Raw genomic sequence first — 22,876 nt, forward strand, 5'->3', positions numbered from 1 at the left:
AGAATGGACAATAACCTCTAAAGAAAAGTGGGTTAATCTGCTCTCGCCTCAATTGGTTAACATGATAACGTGATGATGAAGTCCAACCCTACAATGAGTCATGGGTGGCTTCAAACGAGTGACAAATTAAAGGTAAAGATCTAATTGTCCTGTGTGGCGCAATTAAGCAATTAACGTTATTAAAAATGCGAACTGCAGGGCTCCCATGGGTGCTGGATTTCTTTCAAAAAATGAATTTGAATGTGTTTATGATGTAGTTTCTTTCTTTCTTTCTTTTTTTACTTTCACGGTAAGTTTGGGGTCGGTGGCATATTTTTAAACTTTGCTGTGGTTAGCTTTTAATCCTCAGAGAGGGCGCGGCGTATAACAGGTTAACAGTAGCTGCCATGTCCATCATCTCAAAGCCGGGTTGAACTTGAACATTGATTTTGACATTTAAGATGCAGCTTGGCACACTTTTAAGTTTTTCTGGTCGTTGTGTTTCGGTGGGGCGTCTGTTCACGTGGTTGAAGTTTATGATTTAACTACTATCGCACATTTTGATGGAAGTATATGTTGGCCATTGCCACGGACAATCTCCCGTACATCTGTGGGTTCATATCACTTTTTTTAACACAGATTTGTTACTAAATGTAACTGTTTCTGACCACCTGAGAATTGATGGTTAATCATTTCCTCAAAATACCACATGAAGCCACCTAGACCTTGAGGAAAACCATAGAAAAATACATGCTGTGGGTTTTGGTATCAAGATTTTTGGGTAGCCCACAGTCGTAGGGTGCTGGAAAAGCTACAAAACAGGTTAAGAAATTCAACTAGAGAGGAGGTGTAGGAACTGTTGAATTGGGAAAAGATGTAGGTGACTCTGAAATCAGAGGGTTCGTTGTTGGGGCACTGATGGCAAGAGATTCAGGCACAGCTCTCAGCTGGCTGGTGTTTCTGTAGGAGCGGCTCATCATGCGCCAAGGAAAAGGCTTCAGTAAATGTACGGCCGCAATACAGTTAAGAAGAGGCGGATTCGCACAATGCTATTCTGTTGTGTCACTGATTTTGTGTGGGGTACACGTTCCTGCAGCGCCTACCTGCGGCCACAGCTTCCTCCATGACTCTGGCAATGTGCCCTGTGAGTGTCCGGCACAGCTGCTGTGAGCGCACCCGGTTTGTTTTCAGTGGAAGGTGAAAGAAAATGTTGGCCGTGCGGGAGTATTACACTGTCTCGAAGAAAGATCAGCAACTTGCTGTTTGCAAGATATGTTTGAGGGACATTCCAAAGTATTGAATATCACCATCCGTTTTGTCCAAATTGTTCTCTTAAATATCGGCCTGGAATTTCCATATCGTGCATCTGCAATTCCTAGTATTGGAGTTTAGGACTGAAAGCGCATGCTTGACGTCATATATTTGGTGCAATATGAAAGAAAACACCCAACTCTTCCTCGGGTGACTCAGGATGTCACTGCAGGATGGAAGCGTGTCAGCAAGAGCTGTCAACAGTGGCACACAGGAGGAGATATTATGACAGGAAATATAGATACAGTTAATGATGCACATTTGAAAGTTGAACGGCGTGAAAAGCATTGACGCTGGCGCCGAACATACTGATGTCATAGATCCTTCGACATATCTTGAAAAAGAGTGCATGAGTAGTGTTCACCGAGAGAACGATGACCAGAATAGTTGACCCTTATAATGAGGGGATCTGTGGCTCCGTGGCAGTATTTTGCTAATGTGGAGGGAGGGGTCACTGCATATCAATACAACTTATGTACAGAGATTTTTAAGTCTGTAATTTTACTCTTAACTTGCATTACACTATGTAATATATTTAACTAAGTAAGCCTTCAATTAAGCCAGACTTTGCCCGACCAAATCGCATCTGCCAGAGCAAATAAATCAGGAGTAGCCTAGTCGTCTGGTTCCCAGGATATCTAGAATTCAGCTGACTGGTGTGTATCCAGACACCTGGAAGTTTGTTTGCAGTGGATTGAGTGAAGTTTATACTGATTACATGTGTTCTACACAGGCTCAAACATGTTTGAACGGCTTTTTAGGAGCCCAGTCGCCTTCGTTTTGTAGCATAGATACATCATGGGCTTTGTTGGAATGAGGTATTTTCTGCATGGATCTACTTTTTGATTGTCTGTTCATTTTTCCACTCCTGCATTTCTCCCACAATCAGACCTTTCTATCCTGATGGGAGAGATCTCATCCAGGATGCCACAGCCTTTGCAATCAACAGATCTCAACCTAGCTAAGCCAGATTTTGGACCACCGCCATTGTAAAACACCCAGGAGCATTAAATGTCTCCTTTAAGTTGTCACACGTCTGTAGCTCCCAGATATCAGCATGATCAGATATTAAGTGTATAAATACAGATATAGATGATACTCACCCCATGTGATGGGTAGGAAATCCATCCTAACTCCCCTTGACTTGCTTTAGAGTCTAACAGGTTGACTGAGAGAGAAAGAAAGAAAGAGAGAGAGAGAGAGAGGGGGGGGGAAACAAAGAGAACATATGAATGTCTAGTTCTTGTTAGCCCCAATTAGCCTTTATCTAATCCCACAGGAGAGATCACCAACCTCAAGCACTGATCATGACTCTGTTTATTCAGCTGTCACACACACACACACACACACACACACACACACACACACACACACACATGCGCGCGCTACATATCCTTTGCTGCCCAACAGACAGCACTAGCTTTCATGTCTAACTGTGTAAAACATAAAAGCAGAACTTTGGCTGGCTGCAACACACACATCCAACGCACTGAACTGAGGAAAAGGAAACATTTCCAAAAACTTCAACTGTTTATTTTTCCAAGAGGTCTACTTCCGACCCCGGTGACCCCAATAGTGATCAGAAAGGCGACACCAATATAAATCTTTCTTTCTTTTTTTATAATGAATGGATTTTATTTGTGTGTCCTGCCACAATTTAACTGACATCAGGCAACAGAGAGGGAAGTTCATGCAGAAGGAAAAATAAATTAAGGGGATTTATTGGCGTGATGGAGCAAGATGAGTGAAGCAAAATGACTTTTACTGTGAGAACACGATAGCGCCAAAGTCACTGTGTTGGCTGGAGAGAAACAGCAGCACTGACCTGTGTTGGTGTCACAAATAAGTGGTACTTGTACTGTAATTATACTTATTGAATTAAAACCTAATTAAAAAGTAAAAGCAGGTGAGTTCATTTGTTTTTTTCTCACCAAACCTTGACTGGGATGTGTCAGCAACAGAGGCTCTGGATTACAGAGGAATGAGCAACAACTTCTCCATTCTTGGCCACTGCGTGCTTCGTAAAACAAATTAAAACAACATAGTCATAGAAACTCAACCTCAAGGAAGACCAGCTATGTCGTTGCATTGAATACAATTTGCGAATTTTAATTATTCAAACTTATTTCTGTGTTTATTTCTGTAAAACAACAGTTCATTTTAACAACAACCAAACTTTGAGGGTAACTTCCAATGCATTTCTTTTGCCAGGTTCAGGAGCCGTGAATCCATCAGCTGGACTGAGTTGTGTCACTCATCTACCACGGAGACATGAAGCGGTGGTTTGATAACAATTGTGTTTTCTGAGTATCCCACCCAACATGGTAGTAATGTTTTTACTTTAATAACCTCCAGGACAACCGGCACAGCTGCACATCAGCGTTCGGCCTTATAAATGATGTTAGATTGAAGATGCAAATGGAGTGGAACCAGTTGATCGTTGTCTCTCCCTTACCGAGCAAAAACACAATTTGTTCCAAAACTGTTTGCAAAGCCCGTTGAGAGTTAGAACTCTTCTTAGAATTCATGTCTGCTGCTGCTTTTGACCTCACATGTTGTTGTGATTGCATAAGTGGCATAAAAACCATAAAGGATATATAATCAGTTCATGTAAATGAAGGGTACGAACGTTCCGTAGTCAAGTTTGAAGCTGAGCCTCTTTCTCCTCGTCCAAACCAGCCCTCAGTGAAGCCAGGCCCTGCAGCTCTGACACCATTCACTGAAAACATGAGAAATTCATTCTCCCTGTATTCTTCCATTCAGAGCTTCGGGTAGAGAGAGTGTACACATCTCCAAAGAGAGTATTTGTGGCTTGAAAGGCAAAGCTGTCGCACTGCAGAAACTATTTTAGTCAAATAAAATACACCCTTCACCGGCAACAAATTTTCTAAGACAAGGGATTTCACCTCTCTATGAACTAATTTTATGTTTCACGCTCAAGTTTTAGAGAGAAATCTCCAAAGTTTTCTTTCGTGTGATTCATTCTTCTTAATTTTTTTCTCTCTCTTTTTTTTTTTTTTTTAAAACCCAACATGTAATCTCAGAGGTATAAAACTGCAGGCTGCAAACTAAACAGTGGCTCACCTGAACTGTAGCCATGCTAGACCACTCTGCGGGCTGAGTGGCAGCAGACACATTCCTATTAGAGTCTAATGAAGCTATCTGTTCATGTCAGATAATAGAAGCTCAGCATCCCGGGCTATTGCTTCCAATTTACATTTCTCAATGAGCCGAGCCACTCAAATTGAGCCAAGCGGGGGAATTTGAGAGCAGAAAATTAAACCGCTCTCATATCGCATGTGGAAAAAAAGCTCCCTCCAGCTGCACTTGGCTGAGAAATCAGCACCCCTCCAAACACACACACACACACACACACACACACACACACACACACGAGCGCACAAATACATGCATAAAACACTCACAAAAAGCACAGATGCACCCAAGTAAACACTTGAAACATATAGATTTTTATCGATGTACAAATAGACTAAAAATAAAAAAGAGCATAATTCAACACACACAAACACACAATCCTGCACCCGAGTGGGTACAAATAATGAGCATTCACAAACATTTGCTGACAGTCTTTCTTACCCTTCTCACACTCTCACTCACACTCTTCACTCACACAAACACACACGTATACAGCGAGCTCACGTCAGCCCAAGTGTGTAGCCCCTGCCCTGTCAGGGAAGTGCCTCTAAACGGGAAGTAGGAGTATTAATAGCAAAGTGAGCCAGCCTGTCTGTGAGGGAGCAAAACATCATAGAGGTAGAAACAGGTGAATCGATATATAACCACCATCACCTTGGCCGCCATCTCAGTCCCACACACACACACACACACACACACACACACACACCAAGACAACAGAGCCCTACAGGCAACCGGAATGTCCCTTTTTTTTTTTTTTAAGGATAAAGCAGGGGTGGTTTTCTCCGGGAGGGTGAGTCTACATCATCCCGCCAGGAATTTGATACTACTTGGCATGCAGTATTCAATATATGTTTTCCCATTTTCCTAGTAACCTGGCGTTGCTAGGCATACAAAATATGTTGAAATATTAACATGGAATAGTGAAGCAAAGCTCTGCAAACTGTGCAGTATCTCAGCAAGTACTGATTATAGCGGTCTAGCACAAACTTTGACTTCAAAGATCCTTTAATTGTCACTTATTATCTGACACCCACTCAAATAGGATGATGATGATGATGAATGATGAAGCCAGTTCGCAGCCGGAGGACGTGGTAATAACGCTTAGTCACAGATGATGTCAGTCTCATGTCACAAAGCTGAATCAACAAAGTAGAGAACAGAAGAGAACAGAGCGGTTCTCTGGGTTCTACCGTGGAACTGAGAGGATGGGGCTTTGTCTTGCTGTGGCTCTGAGCATGCAAAGGTTGGCAGGCTGCAGTGCAAGCAAAGCAAGGCGACTTGTGTCTGTGTTAAAGGATGAAGTGTTCACCTCCCATTATGAATAATTCAAGTGCAGAGTCGCTCTGTCTGATGTTGCTGCTGCTTGCCCAACCCTTCTGCCCCCATTCCTCTTTCTTTCTTTGTCTCTCTTTCTTTATATCTCCTTTTCTCCCTTCTTTTTTTCTTCCCTCACATAAACACAACTACAGTATAGAACTGTGGTTACACTTCAACCCACCACTCTCTCTCTCTGTCTCTGGTACCCTTTTATCCAATGCTGATGCCACTCTCCATCTTCAGCTCTGTGACTGGCTGGCACGCTTGTAAATAGAAGGCGACATGTGCAGGAAGAGGGGGATTTTTTTTTTTTTTAAAGAGGGTCGTATTAGCAAATTTCCAGCACCACTGAAAGGTACCATCGCTCATAAACGCCCATCCGTCCCAGCGGGACTCCTCTGTCGGGCTCTCGGGGCCAATGCCTCCCTACTGCCGGCTAAAAATAGGCAACCCGAGGCCTCTTGACGCCCTGCAGCGGGCCTCCATCACACCACGCTAACGCGGGGAGAGAAACTTTGCACCTTATTATTAATTATTTCTTTATTCTTTTTCACGATGCGAGTCCATGCATTTTTTTTTTAAATCTTGACACCTTAGATCGGCTTAAAGCTCAAATGAATCCGCACGTTTTTATTTATTTATTTTACCAGCATTCCTCCGAACTTTCCTCTTAAGTTTTCTAGCAGATTTAATAAGCGCCACATCGTCGTTCCTTCTTCAAGAGTCTGAGGTTTAGAAGAAACGATGACTGTCTTCTAGTTGTGGCGAGGAAAAAAAGTTTAAAAAACTAAATAAAATCCCAGGAGTTATTAGAAAGGTACAATGGAAGCTTTTGTTAATTTTCCTTGGAAATGTTTGGCTTGTATACTGAAAACTTTGCTTATAGCCCGCATAAAAAGTCTATAAACTCGATATAAAAGCAATTTAGGCCTCAATCGTGACATCTTTCACTCGTCTGTCAAACGTGAAAAATACATTTATTTCTTCTTCTTCCTTGTAAACCAGTCAGAAAAGAAAAACCAAACAAAAAAAAACCCCGTCTCGTGTGGGTGTCGCTGCGCCTAATAAATCATAACCTCATTAGAAAGAAAGAGAAACGTTTGATAAGTTTTAGTCTTTAGCCAACTAGTTCACTCCCTAACAAAGTGCCCGGGCAACCCCACCCCTGCACCCCTGCACCCACGCTGAGACGCACTAGGAGTCAGTAATTCCAGCCGACTTGAAATCCACATCAACAGCAGAAGGTGATCACAAAGTGCAGGATCTTTCTCTTTTAAATACACATATATTTTTTTTTTTTTTTTGGGGGGGGGGGGGGTATCCTTCATTGGGAGGGAGGTCTGTGAGCCACGCGGGCTCCCGTGTCTCTGTCCGGTCTGGACCGGCAAAAAAAAAAAAAAAAAAAAAAAAAAAATCAGCCCTCAACTCACTGCAAAGTGCGTTTTACTCTCGTTTCTGTTCATATTTGTGGTGGAGACGTTGAAATGAATTTCCATATAGAATAAAGACGCGGAGCGGCTCGATACTGACACTCTATGGCAGTTTTATGTCTTCTTTTTTTCCCTTTTTTTTTTTTAAACGTACACCTCAAAAACGCACACTTTTTTTTCCCAAGGATTTTTGTGGTTGTTTATTTGTCTGCAAACAATAAGCATCTCCACAAGAGTGACAAGGTGACTTGGGACTCAGAGGCTATTGAGAAAAAAAAAAGAAAAACAATAAATTAAAAAAAAAAGTTTAACGGGGACACCCCCCCCCCCCCATAGTTGCACGAGGCCATGATGACCTTGTCTCAGTCAGACCTTATTCATATTTTTTCAAGGAAATCTTTCACATCTGGTTGCTGCTAGATTCATGAGAACTTTTCAAATATTCTGTCATAAATAATTAAAAAAAAAACCCAGCAGAATCTTAAATGACGAACAAAAGATAAATAAATAAATAAAAGAAACTTCACGTAACTTTTAATAGGTTCCTGGGAGAAACGGAGCTTCCGTTTGACAAACCAGCTTTTCTGTGAGGTAAAATAAGTATTAAAAAAATAAAATAAAATACAATAAAACTAGCTTTACACTTCTGCAAAGGTTTCGTTGATGATTTTACATCCGATTTCGTTGTCTGTCTGGATCAATGCTGTGAAGACAGATGATTACTTGCTTTTCTTGTGAAACTCTTGGCAACTTTCTCCATGACGTCTCTCTATTAGATTAGAACTCGGAACTTTTGACGTGCCAACAGAACAACTTTCCACAAGTGCACATCCTGCAACGTCGGTCCAGGTTCTTATTAATTGTCCTCCCTTTGGCAGGAATTTACGTCTTCTTTTGTCAATTATTATAACAAGGTTTATTGGACTCAGAAACAGCTTTTTGTGTGTGTGTGTGTGTGTGTGTCTCTTAAAACTCGTTCAAATAGATCTGAAGGTTTAACTGACGGCTGATTTGAGCTGCAACCTGCCAGTCAGAACTTGTCACGGAGCGTATTTTGGGAATTGAGTGTCATCTGGGCCGCTGTGCATCGAGTACGACGTGTATGCCTTTGTTTTGTTTGTTTTTTTAAAGAAGAAAACACCCTAATCGTGCCATTAACACACACACAAAGACAGACGCACGCACACACACACACACACTCTCTCTCCTCCCCTGCGTGCACTTTTAACCGTTTCAAGACTCAATGACACCTTCAGCACTCGTGTGTCTTTCTTCGGCCTCACTGCAACAACGGGCGCAGGTGACACACCGGCACGACGTTCAAGATCGCCTTTACAAAAGTTGATCAAACGTTCAGCTGTGGACTGAGACAGACGTGGCTTGTTTCCAGACAGGTCTTGTGTGAACAGAGATGTTGGATGTGTACCGTCAAAAATAATAAGTAAGTAAATAAATAAATAAATACCGTCTTTTATTTTACAAAAAAAGCGCCAAACTCACGCTGGAAATAACTGAACTCATGAGATAACCGCCCACTCGCTTTATCTAAAATTAAAACTCAGCCATTACGCGATTTAATAAAACTGACACTTCCCAAGAGCCCGCATCAGCCAGCAGATCACCCGTTTTTGGACTGATCCAAGTCAAAGCCATAAACTCAGCCCTCCGCGTTTTTACGCACTGGTGCTCATCGTGTGTTTATAGCCTTTAAATCGGTGGACTGTAAACCATTCGGGCGTCTACCCCAAATGGATTCTTGAATTAAACAGATCGGCGTGCCCCTCTCTCGCCAACACACACACACACACACACACACACACACGCCGCCAGAGTTTCTTTGCATTTCTTTTTTAGCAGCCTAAGAACTCCTCGCCCGGGTGCTCTGCGAACTGTGCCTCCCTCGCATCGGTCATTCATTCCGAATCATTTTTAACCCACACTTTTCCCCGAGACAATCCCGAATTATGACACCGCGTCTATTCTCGCGTTTCAGTGCGTAAAATGATCCGGTAGAGAGGAGAACAAACGCGGGATCCCGGTGACCCTCCGCGTCACCCCCCGAGCGCAGTGGATCACGTTGTTTTTGTGATATCCAATTTTGATGATTATCAAGTCCGAGATGAGCTCAAAGCACCGGTGATCAGCGCAGCAGACACACACGCGCGCGCGCACACGCACAGAACCCCGGAGCGCATTAACACAAGCAGAGTTCCCTTACCTTCATTAGGGGGGTAGATGATGGTGAACGCAGGAAGAACACAGGACATTAAAAGAGGTAAAATGAAAAGGAATGATCGCGGATTGCAATCCATGGCGGCGGATCAGAGGTACATAACTCCATGAAGCCACTGACTGATCTGAGAGCGTCTCCTCTCCACTCAGCTTCCACCAACAACCCCCCCACCCCCCTCCCCTCACCACCACCCCCCACCCACCTCCTCTCTCTTGCTCCGTCTCGCATCGGTTGGAGCAGTTTTCCGCTGGGTCCTACAGAGTCTGACAGGCAGCAAAACACACAAGCGCGCAAGTTCACTACAGGTCAGTCTCGATCTTTTTACCACTGGCGTCTTCTTGACGTGAACTCAGCTATTCAGCATATTTTACAGTCTTGTAGACCCAAACGTGATCGAATCAGTGTAATGGGAGACCGGAGGCTGAGAGAAATATTTTTATTTTTATTCATTTGTGACTTAAAGACAAAAAAGGGGTGGATGGAGGAGAGGGGGGGGGGGGGGGGGGCAACCACTGATCCCGTGACCTACACAGTCACAACATATAGACTTCAGCATATCTTATTACTTACAGTGTTTCTCTGCTTGATCTTCCCACTAGTGTTTAATGCATACTGTGGTTTTGTGATGCATAGGAAACGTGTAATAAAAGAATTGACCTTTATTTGGCCCAAATTCGCCTTCATTTCATGAATTAAAAGCAAAGAAAAAAACTGACTGCGGAACACCCAACAGGAACCTGATGGTTGTTTTTTTTTTTTTAACAAAACAGCTCAAATGTCCTTCAATTTCAAGCCAGTGATATATATATTTTTTTAAATATAGATGGAATACATAAAAGACTTAATTCGGAATTTGGAGAAACCATTTGCCTTTAAAATCCAGAAACTAACAGCCGAAGAGATCTTCTGGAATAAACAGATCCCACTTGTGTATTTTATTCTGAAAATGGAGAGAAAGGAGTAGGAGAAAGAATTGAGAAACAGAAAATTAGATTAAAGTTAAATCTGTTTGGGTTCTTTTTGTGTTTGATTGAATTATGCTATATGTTTCAAATCAAAAACACAAGGAATGTTTTTTTAAACTGCTTTTTTTCTGACCGATCCTCATTGATATGATGTAAATGTAATCATATACAATTATAACCAATAACCGCTTGATTAAAAACACACACATTTCTCTTTGTGGTCTTCCACCATGATCTCGGACAGAAGGACAATATTTCATTTATCTCTGTGTATATCATGTGCTTGTGTTTTGTTGGACTGTGCATGCATTTTTCTGTGAGGGCCATTAGGGGCCCCTGACACCACTTGATCCACAGCAAAAGGCTGGCTGGCAGTGTAACATCAGGGTCCCAGCTCAGACGCCAGCTGTTGTGGTGGGGGGTTGGAGGCTGGAGGTTGGAAAGGCATCTGACGTATGGGGTAAAGTTAAAGGAGACAGCAGTACTTCATCCCTTTAAAATGCAGTCGTAGATACAGGGTCTCCTACAGAAATTCACCTTTCATGATATATGAATATATAGATGAGTATTTGTTGGTTAAAAACAAACAAACAAAAACAATTCACTGGCGGTTCAAAAGCTGAGAATTTAAATATCTATAATGTCGTTCTACCATGTAGCACCCACTTTCACCAATGCTAGCATTCTAACGCTGATTCTAGAGCGCAACTGATGTGACATGCTGGACAAGCTTTGCTAAATTTGTGGAGATGTGTCCAAGCCAGGGCTGTGTTCAAATGTCATTGAATTTTAAGTGTCATGTATTGTCAATTTACTTATTTTAGATGTTTTAGAGTGCAGTAAATGGGCACAGATGCCCTCTAGTGGCAGAGTAAAGAGGGAAATAAGCTGACAAAGGGCAGGACCAACTGTCAATATTATGATATTAGATATCGTTGTGTTGTCTATTTCTGCTTTGAAAGGCCATATTACAGTAAAGTAGTACGTTTTCTGGACTTTGACTTTTCTACAACTGATCTAAAATTTGTTTTTACACACTTGGACATTATATCCAGATTACTAACCATTATTCATTAAAAATATTGTCTTAATGTTTTGTGAAAGAACCAGTAGTCACCTTCCATCAGTGCCACAAATATTAGTATTTAGTCAAAAATATCAAGATATGTGATTCTGTCTGTATTAATATTAGCATAGAAAAGATCTGGGGGAAGGGTGCTAACATCCGACTTTGCGGCAGGACACAGGTGCTTGTTTCCCGTTTTTAACTGTAAGTTGAGACAGACAGGGACAGTGACAGCGACAGACCGGTGAGGAGACCTGCGAGGAGAGAAGAGCAGCATTTTGGAACCTGACCACCAAGAGCAAAAAGGGATGAGCTGTCTGGTGGACTGGCCTGTAGGCAAGAACCAGCATTTTGAATTTACTGCAGCAGAGATGGTGAGCCGTCGAAGCAACAGGATGAAGCTGACGGCAGTTCAGGTTGGAGACGATTAAAAGCCAAGCGTGAGGACCAGGAGTTGCGTAGCTTTAGATTTTGCAGATGGTGAACCTGGTTTGTTGCTACAATTTGTGCAGACGAGAACAGCTCTTTGTGCCGGACTACCCGGAGGTTCTTGGCAGGAAAATAGGGTAGCGCATTAGTGTTGTCAAGGGAGATGGAGAGGCCAATCGTTCGCTGGGAGATAGTGCAGACAGCTATCCAAAAAATAGGTCTCTCAATTTGTGTGTCTGATGGGGAAGTAGCGGCAGGGCTAAATGTCATCAGCATAGCAGAGATAGGAGAGGGGAGATGAAATGTTCCCATAACTGAGCCCTGATGGACACCGGTATTAAGAAAGAATACGTAGAGAAGAGGAATACTTTTCCAAAAAATCTAAGTGAATTGAAGCACAGTGTGAGGTTGACTTTCAAATTTTGTTTTCCAACTAATTTTGAAAGGAGGGCGAAGAGGCACTGCATAGATGTCAAGTGTCAATGTTTGTTTTGCTTTAAATTGCTATTTGTGACATGTGAATTTGAATTGACTACTGACGCATCGTCCGAGCTCCTGTAAACGCTGCTGTACAACCGTTTGTGTTGCCGAATAAACGGCTCAGCAGCACTGAGCATTGTCTAACTGTGAGAGATTTATGAGTTCCAGGTTGCCAGTGGATACAGTGAAGAATGATGCCAAGAGGTCTCGGGCCACATAATAGCTGTGGCATGAGGATTTACAGCAAATTTCAAGTGTGCCAGCCTTCATCATACATCATCTTCTACATCTCAGTAATTCACTAGTTACACTTGGAGAGATTAATATAAGAGAGGCCCTGCAGCTGACAATCAACTCAAGGGTTCCTGAAAAGAAATTCTGAAACTGCAGTAGACTTGTTAAAAAAAAAAACAACAACAACAAAAAAAAACACTTCACATACATTTTCTTTCCTGCAGCTCCAAATGAAATTAAAATAGCATATGAACATTAAAGTGAAACTGAACGTTGACGACAGAACAGAAAATCTGCGCGGTAAAAAGACATGATGCTAAATGAGGTTAAGTTAGAATCGCTTTACTTTTAATATGATTAGAGTCCATGCTGACAGCAAGAACGCTCTATAATCAAGAATGATGCATCAAGCAGTGCCATTGGTGCATAATAGTAAACACTTCTGTTTTCTAAGTGAGCGCTGTTGACCCCCCCCAACTACTAAGGAAGTGACATGAATAATTACGTGGATGAATGGAGGCAGACTGGGGTGTGCACTCTCAATTAAATAGCAGAGTTTAATACCAGACCAACACTTCAGTCCCAACAGAAACATGCCTCTTAATAATCTTTTTTTTTCGGTCCGAAAAAAATATAATTTTAGTATCAGAGTGTCCCGAAGAAAAAGAAAAAATGGTTCCAATATTTTCAAATATTTTGGTCATAAGCTGTGCTCACTTTCACTTCTCCCACTGGAGTGACTGACTCAGGACCTGCCTCGCTAGTCTCTGGAGGGGCGGGGCAGTAGCGAAAGCCACATGACACAGATTCAAGAAAGGACTGTAATGGTGCATCTTATTTCCGAACAGTCTCTGCTTAAAGTCAGATACAATCAACATGACTTGTTTTCATTTGGTCGTATGAGCACTGTCACTGTGTTTTTAGTCAATAAACCTGCAAGTTAGTTCAGACTAATAGGTTGAAAATCTGTTTCTGATTGTGGTGAATTGGAAAAATGTGATGGGTCCCTCCCGTCTGTACACTCTTACATTTTTTCCCCTTTTCTCAACGAGCGCTTGTCCATTCTTGAATTCTTGCCAGTGGAACAATCCAGAATGAGATGGAGGAAAATATTGATTTAGAGCCGCAATTGTAAATCATGATGTATCCTGACATGGTTGTATAGCGCTTCTCACAGAACAGATGTTGTTTAGGAGCAGCTTTGAAGCGGCCAAGGCCTGACGTTGTTACACAGTAACATACAAACACACAAAGATAGGCTGGCTGTGTTTGCTGCTTGCTGTCAGTACCTTCTTCCTCCCTGTGGTTCACAGGCAGCACATTCCTCTATACTCAAAGCATACCGAAGGAGAAGAGCCCAGCAGGCTGTTGGCATGTAACACTATCCCCCTGCACCAAACATTTACCAGGGACGCTTTCTTACCATTGCCAACACCACCACACTTCATCCTTTAATTTTCTTACAACATTACACAGCAATTCTGAAATTCAAGCAAATTGCGACGGCCTTGCCATTGTTCTCAGAGACCTAGGCCTACATTATAGACCTTTTAAATATAAATTATACCCATGTGCATTATGAGACTATTATATTCATTCAGTGTCCATAACAGGAATGATAATAAATCATATTAAATCACTAATATTATCAGTCAGTGTATCATTTTCTACTCAGAAACTGCATGGATATAAAGTTTAGACTTTTAAAAGCGACAGACTCCCAACCAAAATATACTTGGCCCCAGTACTGTCACAGTGGTCATAATAGCATCATACTAAGAACATGTTTCCTGGCCTTGATGTGCTTGCTTACTGTTAGGACAAATAAATCATGTTCCCTTTTAGTCCCTGGATTTGCACCACTGGTTAATTGGGTTACTGTTCCTGTAGCATGTTCTGCTCCGATAGAACCGACCTGCCACAACACACAGAGCTGGGCCTCCTTCCCATGACAAACACTTCTCTTTTTCCACAAGCAGTAAAACATGAGGGAAGTAGATTCACAGCTTTGCAGTCATTGGCCTGTCTTTCTTTTTCAGAAATAATATAAGAGGGGATTATTTTCTCCTTGCAGTAATAAGAGTTGTAATTCTGGAAAACCCCAAAAAAAAAAAAAAAAAAAAAGAAACCCAGCATAGATCAATATGGCCTTCAGTAAGGACTGTTAGATTCCTGAGATTTGTGGTCTAAAATACACAGGCGTGTTTCGGTCGTGGTAAGGACATCGGTTAAACATGGTCACACGTGGGTCTGTGTAACAGACATTAGACCCCAACAATTCCCAGAACTTCATGTTGTATAACCTTTAGTGGCATAGAATGAAGAGCAGTGTTGTTTGGTTTTGCAGCCAGATGAATACTAGTTTTTGGATTTTTTATGATTTCTAATAAATTTTTTAAAGAAGGGCACGCATGCTTCCTCCATGTTGCACGGTGTACGCTCCCCTAACACAGAAACACACTCTTAAACATGCTCACGATAGCTTTGAAAAATTGAATTATGTTAAAACCGGCACGGTGTCCATAATTTCTTCAAAACAAAATAAAATACATGAAGGCAACTGCTTTTCCCAACCCTGAAGTGGTACGATTCGCTGGGTGGTGCTGCGTTGTTGGCGTGATGATCACGGGTCACACAGGGAGACAAACTGCAACTTTTCAAGTGGTTTCTACAAATGGTGGCAGTTTACCAACAGAGTCACTTTAGCAGCTATTTTTAAACGTGTGGACAGACAAGAAGAACAACAACCAACAAAAAGAGGAGGAGACGGAGGACACGAACGGCAGAAAGCGGGAAGAGAAGGGCGTTTATTAAAGATGGTAATTGAAATAGACGTCCTCTGTTTATGAGCCGATTATATGATTTGACTCTGACAATTAAATAGCCACATCTGATTGAGAATGACACTAATTAAGTGCACAGTTAAGCATATGGAACTAAGTACAGTAACTACGTAATTGTTCGTATACATTTGCCAGTTAAGGAGCATCGTGCATCTATTATGCTGATTAACTCTACATATACCAGACCTCTTGGTTTGCTCTTTTGTTTATTGAAAATGACATTGCATTTACACAACTGAGGATGGCTTTATTAAAAAAAAAAAAATAAATAAAAAGGAGCATTTAGCACTGAAATTTCACGTCCTCCAAAGACCTATAAGTCTTTCGGAAAAGGTCATAGGTCACTGCTTAAGACTGTATTTGTCAGCGTTCGAGCATTTTGAATATCGCCAATTATTCCTTTTAGAAAACACAAGGCTACGCTAGGAGACGACTTTTAGGCGGCAAGGTATCAGGCTGAGAAACGCCGTGAAACAAAACAGTCAGACATGAGGGTTTATTTACTGAAGACTATCTAAACAAGACTAAACCATGAGAGCGGTAATTAGAGAGGGAGGAAACAACATTTGGTTTTTTTGATGGCACTGAGGTTTTGTCACAAGGAGACACACAGAAATGCAAACAACATAAACTCTCGCTCTCCTCCGTCTCCCTTAATTTAAATAAAGCTTCAACCAACTTGGCATGAATGTTCAATTTAAGATTATTGCCAAAACTAAATGACATATTGTATTTCACACTGTCTCTCGCACTCACGCCACAAAATGCTCACATAAAGCTATGGAAAAAAAGGCAAAAAAGGGTCTAAGCACATTTGTAAGGATAATTAAGTCTTTTTTTTTTTGCCCATATCTGATTTACAGATTTTTTACAACTGACTTGACCCATATTTGCTGATGTTAATATCATCTGTTGATAAACAATGCTATACAAACTGAAAACACATGTAAACAGTGTGAATTTGACAAAATGATATTTTTCTTAGTTTGCAAGTCATTTTGAAAAGCCCATAAACTAATAATTACTGCTAATTGTCTCCTCATCATCTGTTGTGTGTAAGCAATGAAGAGGAGGCTTGAGCAAAACTGGGCCCATATAATAATTTACTCAACTGTTGTGCTAAAAAACAAAAAACAAAAAAAAGGACCAAAATCTGCTGATACTGATGTCTAATTTCATGGTGCTGCAACATAACAGGACAATCTGTCGCAATCCAGCCACTGAAAATATATATAGACAACTACATTGTTTGGAAAAGTATCACAGTAAAGTTAACTGTAAATTTCATATGATTGCAATAGACTATTTTGTTAGAAAACATATTGTATTAAACATTATAAGTCTGTACTGATAAATCCAATTTATAAAGGCTCTGGTGTAATAAAGACCTGATGGCTTCATCCTCAGAGCAGCTGTCTTCGCTGGGAGTTAAGGTCTGTTGCTGCGCTGTTGCAGAGGATTTTAACTAAAATATTCAGGAGAAAAGCACCTTAATTATACAGATGATGGAGTTCGGGCCCTGAAGTCATGTGTGTTTGTATCAGTTTCCATAACAGCATCTAATTGGCCTCTGACTCCACAGATCTCACGCTCTCATTGGCCGCATCTTTGTTGTCGAGACTGTTGCCGCGCTTTTTTCAGCTATTTATATACAGTATATACAGACGTACACATGCAGTTGGTTTTTTTGTTGGTTTTTTTTTGTAGATACTCATTGATATGTACAGTTATACAGACACACTTTTGCTCAATATGTCTGCAACATGCAGACAAGTGCACACACACACACACACACACACACACTTTTTCACTCGCTGCTCTCATGCACATAAACAAAGTATGATGTACTGTGACAGATGTTTGTTTTGACTCCTGGTTTTTGGAGAGAAAGGCGAGAAAACAAACAAAAAAAGGAGACACAGTAAAGCAGCTATACTCACTTGCTCGCTCCATGCTGAAGCTATTAATAATTCCATTAATCACACCTTTTGTTAAGATTAGATGAGTGACACACAGTCGAGCAGCTGGACAGAGAAAAATGCAGCTGGAGCACATGAGTGACACTGAGCAACCTTGAATACCAATTAAATCAAAGTAATATGATTATTTCAACACCTACTCATTATAGTCCACTCTCTGAATCTACACAGATGATTACCATCAGGGGCGTACGGCTGATTTATTTGTGAAGGTATATATGGGTCTGTGACACCAGGCAGGTATATCTGATTCATTTGACCTGCAGACGGATGATGTAAAACAATGTTGAGTTGAGACTGAGCAGCCTTGAAGCTAAGCACAAGTGAAGGCAATGCAAAAACTTCAATAATAATGTCTTTGTCTTCAATTGTAAACCACCGTGATGTTGATTTATGTGTTTCTGTCATCTGCTTCTATTATTGCCAGTGGAGCAAGCATGGTGAAAGCCATGGGTGGGCCACACATCGATCCCAAATGTATTTGTAAGATCCCGTGTTGCACTACATATTCTTTATTATGCTTTTTATTTTATTTTAATTTTTTTTTTTACACCTATGCAAATCATACAACTGTATCTCTACAGGCTCCAAAAAAATGCTCTTATAGTAGTGCCTGCTACACCATGCTTATGTCTCTGGATTTAATGGAACAGCAGTCCGCTAAAAGCCCCTGTTTGGTGTTGTGAAGATGTAAGAGAGATCTGACTTCTTATTGACCGTTCAAGAAGTGGTTGGAGCCAATCTGAAGTCACTCACAGGTTTATGGAGTCCTATTCTGAGTGCTTGAGGTTAGGAGTATTGGCCCTCATGATTTATTTCAAGCAAATGCTTCTGTATTTGGACGAGACGGTGAATCTGGAGAGAGGAGAGAGGGGTGGAGCTGACTGAGTACGACTTGTCAATCAGAAGGTAACAACGTCCTGAAACATACCCTGTGGTATCACTACGCTAAATGGGACCATAACTTTAGAAAATTAACATTGAGCTGTAAAGAAGAGACATGGACCTAGCAATTGAGATAATTTGCTTGCTATAGGAAGTAATAAAGATCATAAATCAAGAAACCAGTACGGTCAATGTCTTATCTACTTTTGATGCAATCAGAGTTCTTTCTGCAACCACAGAAGGCGCACCCTGCTGGTCAGTACAATGACTGCAGGTTTTACCACTTCACTTCGTAGCTTCACTTATCGGACCAGATATTCTGGTATGAAAAGTGATTAAATACCATCAGAGACAAAATATAAGCAGCACGTCTATAGAGATAATCGATGAGGATTACATTATGGAAATTCACACTAACCCTTAAATGCTTTTTCTAAGCTCTGCAGGTTCTAATTTTACAATATGAGATGGCAGATTACTCCATGACACGGAGCCTCCATGATTTGAATTAATTAATATTTCTAAGTAGTACTCAATCAACCAGGCTGGGTTACTGTGTGTGTGTGCGCGTGTGTGTGTGTGTCTTTTTTTCCCCCAAGATCAGGTTTTACACCCAACTATCATGTGGGCTTCACTTTATGATATCTTACTATTACAGTATTATATTTAAAAACTGGCCCTCACTCTCTGTCACATATAACTTGTTTACCTCATTGGAATGTCTGGCAGCAAACTCAAGCGTGCTGTGACGTATAAAATGTGGCCCACTGGAGAACTAGCTAAATATTTCCTTCCAATACAGCTGGTCACTAGACATGTTACCAGACTGGTGTCAAGAAATCCTTTCAGTCAAGTGAAACAAGTTTGAAAGGAGACTTGAAGCCAATTTGAAGCAAAGACATGAATTTACACTGTACTTGTTTCATATTTGGTCTACTGCATAGAGAACACTGAAAGATGCATGTAGAATGTGCTAACAGAGTGCTAAGAGCTTGCATAGAATGGGTTAGAAAGTGCACCAGACTCTGTGGAAATAAATATAAAAAGTTTTTGACAGTTTGCTCAGTTGTAAACACTCACATTAGCTCCTAATAACAGGTTGTCACTTTAGTGATTAGCCAGCGCTAACAGCGCCAAAATTGCACGCTCAACAAATGAACTCGCACACGGGGCCAAAAAGCAAAAAACAAAAAAACAAACACGTTTGAAAACTTGCATGCTTTCCCAGTTGATAGCTGTTCAGAATGTGTGCGTTCAACAGCTCATCTGAAGGTAACAATCATCACCCTCACACAACTTATCTGGGACTTTAATCCAGTTTGATGGGGTATTTTGACTCATCCATGATGATAAAGTAAAAAATCTGCTCAAAGTCATGTCGTCTAAGAATCTCTGGATCAAATACCTCCACCAAGAACAATGCTACTGTAGGAAATTAAAAAGCTGCAGTTTTCTCACTTTTTCAAGCAGAAATTTCATTGCTTCTTTCTGAGCTAATGTTTCTCTCCTAAGCCCAGTTTTGTGAGCACGGTCTTGGTTTTTTGGGTTGTCCCGCTGACAGACGGGAACTCAGAGAGCATAGACTTTTGCCAATGGCAACAACAACAAAAAAGCTTTCCCCTACAGCCCCTTTTCAGCCAACAAAAGTTCCAGGAACCATTTGTACTCTACCAAAAATGTTCCTTTGAATTATTATTTTTGTTTTGATCCACAAAGATTAGTGAAATAATTCAGGAGAAAAAGCCTGTTCACATTGCAGGTCACTGGATGTCCACTTTAGCATGAACAGCTCGTAAGGACTGCCCCTTATAATCAGTCCATCCGTCATAAGGTTTCTGGTTAGTCTACACTGTGATAGGATATAGCCTATGAGAATGTCACTAATCAGGTTTTGTTAGATATTGTTGTCTAAAGAAAAAACAGCTAGTATTGATCCAATCAGAAGTGTTAAGCGGAAAAGATCCACCTCATAGTTCCAGGAACTTCAGGCAGTACAACAACATCTCAAGATGGGATTTTCCCAAAAAATAATGCCACCAGGCCTAAATTTAGGTCCTGGTTCATGTAGACAAAATGAACACAGTTCATCCAAAGACCCCTGATTCCTTGGGAAACTTTCTGCGGTTCAGATCAGCCCAAAATCTAATGGGCCCCATCTTGGCCCGCTCCTCGATCAGGGTTCTTGAAAACTGGCACAGCTGTCTAGCAAAATCCTATAGCCAGTCATGCACTCGGGTGGCAGAGATAAAAATTTAACAGTTCTGCCCCTAAATGTTTCCTTTCCTACCACGTCCCAACAACAACGTTTGATTAAAACTGTCCTGGTAAGTTGCACACAAACAGATCAGAAGATGCAGGTGAAAACATAACCTCCACTGAATAGGCAACCAACTACCCCATATCTATACATAGCTAAATTCTATATCACTGTGCCTGAAATAATGAAAGCGGAGCGGGTAATGACTAAGTTATCTATCAGTGCTCATCCTGACCATACATGTTCCCATAGAAAGCCTAACAGCACTTCATCATGCATCAGGTATTTCAGCATCCATTATCCCATTATTTGTCACCGCAGTCTAAGTAAGTATATCCTCTGGAACACATGGTTACCATCAGCATAACTCAAACCAGAAAAACCACAGTGTTAGTCTAATCTCTAAATACTGTGCGTAATGGACCCTGTGTCATTATGTTTCTTTGCTTTATGACACACACACAGTCCTCAAAATGGCACAGTAATGAGAATGTTTGCGCCACATCCAACCGAAACACGGAACAGTAAAACCCTCGTCAGTCATCACAGCGGCTGTCTTTCATGTGAAGAATGTCTGATGCTCTTCCTGTCTTGTTTCAGATTTATTGTATGCATTCTGGAGAGGGCTTAACTACTGTCACCGACATGCAGGCACAAGGCATCAGCACTGCAAGCCTTGATGCTTTTGCCTTTGGTATTTATATCTGTGTAGGTTGGAGGCAGCCAGTTGTGGCATGGCTAAAAAGTACAGGCAGATGAACGCGTGTTATCCTCTGCTTGTCTTTAACCATCGTCATCTCTCTTGTTGTTCCTCCAACTCTCTTTCTCCGCAACCGGGACTGATCCAGAGAACAGGGAGATTACCTCAATTTATCTTCTTTAGCATATTAGCTAAGTCCCTTAGCTGGAGCCCGTGGGAAACTGCTGTAATTGCTAAGATAGCTATAGACTAAACCACTGCAGGAAGCTATAGAGCTATTTGCGTGTGTGTGTATTTGTGTGTGTGTGTGTGTGTGTGTGTGTGTGTGTGTGTGTGTGTGTGCTCGCGCGCCAGTAATGAAGGGATTCCAGAGGCGAACTTCACCTTGACTTTCAAGCTCCTCTCTACTGTCTTATTTCTCCGTGTGCATATAGTGCATGAAAGCATAGAGGAAACAACGGCCCAGAAAATTACACTGAGCAGCCAGCTGTTTCTGAATCTCATCATCAGAATTCATCAACAAGCATAATTTTGGCATAAAGCTCCTACGGCGCCTTGAACATTTCCATGAAAAGAATCATAATTTTGAGTTTACAGTTCATTTGGATGAATGCGAAAAACGAAATATCCTTGCATATCTGAACTAACAGGGAGGAGATGTTGTTTGATCCGTTCTAATAAATGGATGATTCCAATAGACTGTGAATGAAATTATGAAGCGTGCACTCCCCATACAACACACTATACAGTCCAAATGGCAGCTGAAATGCTCCTAATTGCAAGGCACAAACAAACACAAAAATTACAGCAACTGTGCCTAATGAGGGAATATTTTTGTGTTGCTTTCAGTGGTTCTGTGCTTGATTAGCTGGCTGTTTAGGTAAGCAGCAAGCGTGGAGTACATCTGAAGTTCAGAGAGTTCAGGTCAGAATGGAACAGAATTTGTGGGTCATGAGGTGTATCAATACAGCTCAACAGTTAAGGGATAGCTGAACGTCACAGTTTCCGCAGTGCAAGAGAGATTAATATGCACCGTGCTCTCTACTTGGTAGTAACAATTAGAAGTTGTCCCATTATGATTTTGAAAAGGACAGAAGAAGAGGACTGTATCTTACTCGCTGCTGTGTACATCGGTTTCATTCGCTAACATACAGTAAGCGTCGTAGCACATTCCAAAGTATAACATTACATCATTGTTGACACAAAGGGCAAAAACAGAGGACAGGCAGAAACAGAAAAATGCACACAGTGGTTTATAATTAGTGTAAATATAAGCACACAATATGGTCAATTGGCCTCTGGGTGCGTGGCTTGCGTGTACAATCTAACCAACATACACACGCATGCTTGTTCGACACACAAGCGTTGTGACACAGGCCCAGTGGCACAAATTCCCTGACACACATGCTTAGCATCACGCCATCCCTTACCTCTTTTCTGCACTTTACTGTTACAGCAAACAGCAGCAGTCTGCGCACGAGGGGAAACCTCACATCGCCCAGTCAAGTGAACTGCTTTAAGTGACACAGTATGATTCATAACTTGGAAGGAGCTGGATTTATTTTAGGTCCTGTTGTCAACAATGGAGGCAGCCCTTCAGCTACATATG

The 22,876-nt window shown here is 41.3% G+C and overlaps 1 protein-coding gene across 6 annotated transcripts in view; it reads right to left on the reverse strand.

Moving 5' to 3' along the window:
- Positions 1-22,876, reverse strand: part of epha3 (eph receptor A3) — a 218,958-nt gene that overhangs the window by 97,964 nt on the left and 98,118 nt on the right. For 4 of the 6 annotated variants that reach the window (XM_086219856.1, XM_086219857.1, XM_086219858.1 and 1 more), the window contains one exon: positions 2,394-2,458. In XM_086219856.1, the coding sequence (XP_086075982.1) occupies positions 2,394-2,458 (65 nt within the window). Of the gene's footprint in view, positions 1-2,393; positions 2,459-9,414; positions 9,598-22,876 lie in introns of those variants that run through there. The other 2 variants (XM_086219855.1, XM_086219854.1) reach the window with 1 other exon arrangement.

The sequence above is a fragment of the Aulostomus chinensis genome, chromosome 12 (assembly GCF_037954235.1).
Source record: "Aulostomus chinensis isolate RoL2024-O1b breed Wild chromosome 12, RoL_Achi_v1.0, whole genome shotgun sequence".
Classification (NCBI taxonomy): Eukaryota; Metazoa; Chordata; class Actinopteri; order Syngnathiformes; family Aulostomidae; genus Aulostomus; species Aulostomus chinensis.